The following is a 7495-nucleotide window of genomic DNA, read 5'->3' on the forward strand; positions in this document are numbered from 1 at the left end:
ATTATCCCTGCCTCTTAAAATAAGGTTGGCAAAGTGCTATGTGTTGCCAATTCTGCTGAAAAAATTAAACGCCTTTGAAATGTGGATATACCGCCGTATCCTCAGAGTCTCGTGGACTGACCACATAACTAATAAAGAGGTGCTGCAGCGAATTGGGAAAGAGAGAGAAGTTACACTCACAGTTTAAAAGAGGAAACTGGAATACCTCGGACACATAATGAGACACCAAAAATATCGTCTACTCCAGTTAATAGATCAAGGAAGGATCAACAGTAAAAGAGGACTAGGAAGGAGAAGACACTCATGGCTGCAGAATCTACGCCAGTGGTTTGGACTTACATCTATACAGCTATTTAGAAAATAGCCAACGTCCGCAACGGATAAGGCACGCTAAGAAGGAGAAGAAGTATCAAATTTGGTTCAATTTTTCACTTATAAAGTGCGGTTTTTGCCAATTAGAAAATACCCTGTTCACCGTTATATACAGGGTGTCCCAAACTCAAAAAATCTACTTGATTAGCTCCTGCAATTTTGAAAATATTTCCAACTTTCTCAACTAACTTGATTCAATCCATATTCTCACATTCATCAGTTCGCAACACTTGATGTGAAAGTCTGGCATCAAATTTGGCCTGTTCTGTAAATACCAGGAAATCGCGTTCTTACATCTGTTTGTTTTTTCAGTAACCTTCAATCCCAGTGAACTGAAAGTAGGCGAAAACTCCGACTCACTGGCTCACTTTTACTGGATCCAAAACGGTGCTTCCAATCAATTCCACATCGAGTTCCATTATGTTATGGTGGATGGCGTGAGCGGAATCTACTCATGGGCCAAATACATCAACAGCCAGTCCGGAACGGTCTCCCTTGGAGAAACCCGAACGGTAAGACTTGGTTGAATATTCACTCCCCCACAACTGAAGATGTGAAACTGTTCGATTGTTTGCAGATCTACCGGTTCGACTCAAGCATTTTGACCCAAGGAACCAACCAGGCTCGGTCTGGCACGCTCTACCTGTACTCGTACCTGAACACTCAGACTAAGGTGCAAGATGAGACTTGGCAACTGGCTGATGGAACTTACTATACCAAGTACGACTACGCTGGTTACCTCAGAGAGACCTCCTACCAAGTACGTTTCGAATGAACCTTCGGGACGCTCAGTAATCGATTGTATCGGCCTCTGATCTGCAGGGTGTTTACGGAAACGGTTACGGAGCATTCGTAATCTCACCAAGTCGAGAGTACCATGCAGGAGGCCCGCTGAAGCAGGACTTGCTGATCCATCAGGACTCTCTGATCGCCAACTACTTTGTCAGCAGTCATTTCGGCACATCTGGACTGAGTGCTCCATCTGGATGGACTCACATCTACGGGCCGTGGCTGATCTACTTCAACACTGGAAGCGACAGCGCTATTCTTAGCGACGTCGCTAACAGGGCTCAGACGGAAAAGTCGAGCTGGCCTTACAGCTTCGTTAACGATGATGCCTACCCAAGAAGCAGGTAGGTTTATCTTATGGGAAAGTGTTTTGGGTTTAATTTTTTCCAATATTTGTAGCTAGTTTTTGCTGTTATGAAGCTAGGTTTTTCCCTGCTGAAACTATGGAAGTTTTTAGTGGCCAGTTGGCCCAAAAGGACAGAAAATCTATTGGAAATAGGAATTGTTGCATTCATCTTTCCAAACCGCAAACTACAGCTTTCGTATCTCATGTCATTCTTCAGCTTCAGAAAACCTTCTTGATAAGAAACCAGCGCTAAACGTCTATTCTTCAACACCTTCTTACCTTTTCCTATGGAAATAAACCATGAATTTATTCCCCTTCAGATCTGCTAATGCAAAGTCGATTCATGCGGTGTTTTTATGTAATTTTTCTGCTGACTGGTTGAAGCGAAATAGCAACTTTTGCTCTGATATACAGGGTGATTCACAACCTTATAAGCACAGAGCAAGGGCGTGTAGAGAACGTCAAAACAAGTCTAGTTTCCTTTTAAGTTTTTTTCTCAGGCCCATAGTTTACGAGATACAGGGTGTTAAAGTTTCAAAAAAATATTGATATTTTCGCCTTAACTCCTACAGTTTATGAGATATTTTGGCTCAAATTTTTAACGTTGGCTAATGTTTAGACCCTTTACCCGGTAAGCGTTCGCGGCGAAAGCTTTCGAAAACTGCTCTTGGACTACAATGGACAACAGTTTTGCCCAAATATTGCCAATAGAAATGCTCGAAATTTGTCCCCAGTTATCAAAACTACTTTCCAATGTCCTGAAGCAATGTTAGTGCGAGAGCTAATGTTTCGCAAACGATTGGAACGAAGCCAGACGAAACCATTTTTATCGACTTGGAATCATGTTTTTTAAAAACAGTCCAACCGAACTTACCGTTCGCATTTACAATTTTTTTTTGGTTTGATCTGCATTTGTATGCAAACAAGGCAACTCAAAGCGCCCATAAGTTATTTTATCACCAACTTCCAGCGTTCCTACATTTATTGGCGTGATTTAAAAGCGACAATAATTTAATATGATAATAAATAAATCGTCTAATTCAAGATCTAGATCTACTTTTAATCTTATATTATGGAATATACAGTGTGTCTACTTAAGTCTTATTATTAATTTTACGATAAAAGTTATTCTTCATAAAAAAGTCTGCTTGGTCCAAAAGGGAAAATGCCACTATTAGATGTTATTTGTTTGCACTTGTATACGAGGTATATCAGAAAATATGAATTAAGCTCAAGAATAAAGTACCTCTATTTTCGACAATATCGAAAACTGTTATTCAGAAAAGTTGCTTAGAGTTGTCCAGATCTCAAATCGCACCTTTCTATGATGAACATCAAGTTTTATTATTTTTAGGTTGGTTTCATTTGGAAAACTGTATTTTTCTTAATTTGACGAAAAAAAGTTCTGCAGGTTGTAAAATCTAAAATGCAATCCGGCTATCAATTTTTTTCAGTCGCATACGAGGATGGTCAAAAAATATTAATTTTGCCAACAGTTCATATTGCCTGATATTCCTCGAATGCGACTGAAAAAAAATCTAATGGTTACTTCATAAAAAAAAATAAAATTAATAATAAAAAAGGTCCCGTATGGTGTGAACATAAGTAGACAGTAGTCACTATACAGGGTGATTCACAACCTTATTTCACATCCTTAGATGGACTGAGCTCTATACCTTCTCATGAGTTGTATGGAGTTTTGAGGATTAAAGTGACCAGCCGGTTTTCAAAAAATGTCTCCAAGCGAACCAGTTGAGATACAAAATCGTTTTTTGCAATGAATAAAGGAAGCTTAACTCTATGCTTCATCAAAGTTCAGCTCTCTTAGACCTTTGGACTTAATTTTGAGAAATACTCCAAGTGAGACCTAAAATTATTTTGCGAATAATTTAACCTGCGGTTTTTCGAAAATTTATTACAGCCGAAGTAGTTGAAATGCAGCAGCAGTTTTTCAGGCAGTAAACAGAGCAAATTGCACTGTATGTTTCTTCAAAGCAAAGTCTTGGGCTCAACTTTGAGAATAACTCAGAGTAGGACTGGCAATGTTTTTGAGACTGAATTGTCCCGCCGTTTTTTAGAGCTTTTTTCGACCAAACTAGGTGAAATAGAAAAGCAGGTTTGGCATGATTTTGCAACTTTCAATACAATTGATTCTTCAGCTTTGGTTTCCTCAACTGATTTTTTCGTTGTTACCAACTCTTTCTGTCTTTAACAGACCAATTCATGTTGCTAAAATTCCTTTACAAACGCAATTAATTGTTGGCTAAACACTTTTCTATAGATTTTTTCAACAACTTCACACAAGCTCGGCCTAATCATTCACGCTCTATTAGTGTGGATTGTTTGCTCTGGAAACTCTTATTAGCGTCTGGAGCTGAGCAGTTTGATTATTTTCGCCCATTCAATTCAGTGTTAAAAATATTGATCGGTGCTTTTCTTACAGAGGAACCGTAACCGGTAAAATCACTGGGCAGCCAAAAGCTGCCGTTATGCTGTATGATTCTACTGAAACTTTCGACGATCAACAATTGGGTTACGCCTTTACTACTGAGTCCGACTCAAGCGGATCATACACTTTAACCAACGTTCGTCCTGGTACTTACAATGTGGTCGCCTACCCATTGGCTGGACAGGGAAGTGAAAACTTGGCCACATCTACTGTAACTGTAGCAGCAGGTATGCTCGATTTTTTTACGGAAAACATGCAGATTTTGCTAGATTTTTTCAACTTTTATAGGTGGAACTGCAACAGTCAGCACCCTTAATCTGCCCGAGCCCGGAAATATTATCTGGAACATCGGGGAGACTGACCGCAGGTCAGACGAATTTAAATACAGTAACGAACCCCGTAATTATCTGTACGAAACTCTGCCTCCAGAGACTCTGACTTTTGTCATTGGATCAAGCAATGCAGCTAACGACTGGTAAGTGGGAAATGATGAAAAAAGTCAGGATTTAAAAAATATGAAAATCATTATCAATCAAAATCCACATAGTTTTCTTTCATCATTCTGAGGACCTGAAAACTTGTAAACTTGGTGTTACTTAATTTTTTTGAAAACTTTAATACGCTTCCATTCGGCACTGAAAATTACGAGTTTGAGAAATTGTGGACTTTGACCCAGCAATTTTGATGGCTGCAACCACTGTCTGTGTTCGTTCATCTCTTTCTAGTTCATTCGCTGCGCGCAACTTCTGATTAAGCACAGTGGGTTGAAATGCCAAAAATGCCGGTAAAGCAAAGAAGTTTTGAAAAATTATTAGTAATTTTAGCAGCCACTGCTACCACTATCTGAATGAATTGAATTTTCATTTAAATCTATACCAAGCCAAAATTTCAGTCAAAACAACCTTAGATCTGAACCAGTAAATACGCGAATAATAATAAATTGAACGCACTTCCATTTATTTTGAAGGTACTACTCTCAATCCAAAGCTGGAATCTGGACCATCCAATACGAAGACACGCAAGATGGAAACGGCAGAACTCTTCGGGTGGCTTTGGCTGCCGCCAGTCAAAGTCCTCACTTGATCGTCAACATCAACGGCCACAAAATCGGTGATATTTACTTCGACAACGACCAATCGGTCTACAGAAGCGCCATGCAGAGCGGCAAGTTCCATTCCAACATCTTCACCGCAAATAATGCCCAAATCGTCAGTGGAACCAATGTTATCACCTTGCAAGTGAGCAAAGGACAAGTTATGTACGATGCCATCAGCTTGCAAAGAGGTTGATTCAGTGATAAAGGAATAAAGCATTTTTTGTTGTTTTTTTGGGTTTTTATATGGCCTATGGGGTAAAACTATTAAAAGTTAATGTTTTTCTATTGACCTGATGGATTAAATATCCAGGCAAAGGCCAAACAACGCAAAATGTGAATGTTGCAAGCTAAGCAATGAGGTGAAAGAAATTCAAAGAGCAGCGCATGAAAACTAAGCAGCGCTAAAAAAGGCAATGATGAAACACAACTTCAGACTTTTAAATATGATTGCATCGCATAGTCCGTGTGACTAGCAAGAAACATTTCTTGGTCTTAAAGTGGAATTTCCCAGGAACGGTTATTAAATTTCCGCTTTCAAGCCCTGGCTGCTGGGTTTTTGCTGCTTCAAAGTCGACTTTTGTAAACAATTTTTTTTTATCATCCCCGAAAAGATACCACAATTCCCGTTTCATTGAAACCCTAATTTGTCTCTAAATGCACTGAATCTTTGATAAAATAAACGCTGTGCACGTTTTAAGTGTGCACAATGGCCAGATGGAAGCACCAAACTTTTGAGAATGGTGGTGGTGCTGAAYATAAAACCTCTTGGACAAAAGACTCGCTTTGATATAACTTTCCGTCYCTTTTTTTCCCTTCTGGTCTATGCCTTTTCRTAGATAAAGTWYAACATCCCGTTTCATTAAAACCCTAATTTGTCTCTAAATGCACTGAATCTTTGATRAAATAAACGCTGTGCACGTTTTAAGTGTGCACAATGGCCAGATGGAGACAGCAAACTTTTGAGAATGGTGGTGGTGCTGAATATAAAACCTCTTGGACAAAAGACTCGCTTTGATATAACTTTCTGTCTCTTTTTTTCCCTTCTGGTCTATGCCTTTTCATAGATAAAGTACAACATCTTATGATGAAATTGTGTCAAAATTTTATATATATGTGATTTGGTTCCAATGAATCTTGAGTAAAGTTGTTAAGATGGATGGTAAAAACATTCAAATTGTACAATTGCTACTTCAAAAAATGTTGTCCTTAGAAAATGCTACACTTGGACTTGTACCCATCGGAAATTGGTGTTAAAATTCTCTGTAGCATAATCGATCTCGCTTCCCATATTTTTTTTTTATAAAAAGTCAACTTAATTCTAGTGAGAATTGATGGACAACTTGCAGATACTTTCTGCTTGTTGAATCTTTGTTGAAAGTACCATGGTTGCAAGAAACCCCACTTCAATGTAGTAAAACGATCCACTCCAGTAATTGAATTTTGTCTAGTTCACCCACCAATTGATAAAAACCAGCTTTAAATATACCAATTTGCACACTTATCGACTGCTCTTATTAACCACAACTTTGTTTGATTCAAATTAACTTTCACTAATCAAGCACGTGTCTTCTAGCTGATGCCCAATCAGCTACTAATGCTTAAGAGGCATTGAAACAATTGCCATTGACGCAATTTTTGAGCCGAGCCCGTAATAGAAACTCCAAGATAAGCGTTTTTCGATTACCTGATGGTCCCCAGTGTTTGCCAAGTGCTTAAGACATTGCTCCCACTTAGCCAATGGTATCTAATATATAAAGGAAACGTGCTGGTGTAGTTGGCTTAGGTACCATTTAACGCGATGGCATTGTGGGGCGTGGTTCTCTTGCTAATTGCTACCTCCATATCAGTTGCTGTGGCCACAGTGACGCTCACAACCAGTGGACTCACAGCCACTGTGTCCAATGGCGATGTAACGGTTGTCTTCAACGCACATGCTAGAGTGTCTTCTGTGAAGATCGACGATGTTAACATTGTCTCCACGACGGAGAATAGCTTCTATTTGGACTGGAATGAAAATGGAGAAGGTACAGCAGTAGTCTTGTGCCTTGTTGTATTGTGGATGACTTTAATTGGTTTGGAATTGTTGCAGTTAGTTTCAGTCCAAGTTCGTTAACGGTTGTAAATGACACCGACTCGCTGGCGCACTTCTACTGGCTCCAGGATGGCGCTTCTGATCAGTTTGAAATTGAGTTGCATTACCTGATGGTGGAGGGAATCAGTGGAGTTTACTCGTGGGCCAAATTCATCAACAGCCAAAGCGCCAATGTCTCTCTTGGGGAGGCCCGGACGGTAAGACTTCGTTTTCCCCATGAACCCATATAGCACACAAATATTATTTTTTTGCAATATTTAATATAGGTTGAAGCGACATATTCTTGAATATTATAACAATATTTCTTATAAATATTTCTTTGACGTTTAAATCAGATATTTAAGAAATATT

At 39.1% G+C, this 7495-nt stretch overlaps 2 protein-coding genes across 2 annotated transcripts in view; both read left to right on the forward strand.

The window, feature by feature from the left end:
- The window catches only part of LOC109538157 (rhamnogalacturonate lyase), an 8767-nt gene extending 3487 nt beyond the window's left edge, over positions 1-5280 (forward strand). Inside the window, exons 2-7 of the mRNA XM_019905250.2 lie at positions 685-884; positions 950-1132; positions 1195-1505; positions 3951-4183; positions 4245-4431; positions 4924-5280. Coding sequence (XP_019760809.2) covers positions 685-884; positions 950-1132; positions 1195-1505; positions 3951-4183; positions 4245-4431; positions 4924-5245 — 1436 coding nt within the window. The 3' untranslated portion in view covers positions 5246-5280. The remainder of the gene's footprint in view (positions 1-684; positions 885-949; positions 1133-1194; positions 1506-3950; positions 4184-4244; positions 4432-4923) is intronic.
- A 1529-nt stretch (positions 5281-6809) lies between these two features.
- Positions 6810-7495, forward strand: part of LOC109538158 (rhamnogalacturonate lyase) — a gene marked incomplete in the record, with an annotated part of 6275 nt that continues 5589 nt past the window's right edge. Inside the window, 2 exon segments of the mRNA XM_048660985.1 lie at positions 6810-7076; positions 7142-7341. Of these exon segments, the coding sequence (XP_048516942.1) occupies positions 6851-7076; positions 7142-7341 (426 nt within the window).

Source organism: Dendroctonus ponderosae, unplaced genomic scaffold, assembly GCF_020466585.1.
Source record: "Dendroctonus ponderosae isolate FM_Combo_2020 unplaced genomic scaffold, Dpon_F_20191213v2 Dpon_F_20191213_1, whole genome shotgun sequence".
NCBI classification, from domain to species: domain Eukaryota; kingdom Metazoa; phylum Arthropoda; class Insecta; order Coleoptera; family Curculionidae; genus Dendroctonus; species Dendroctonus ponderosae.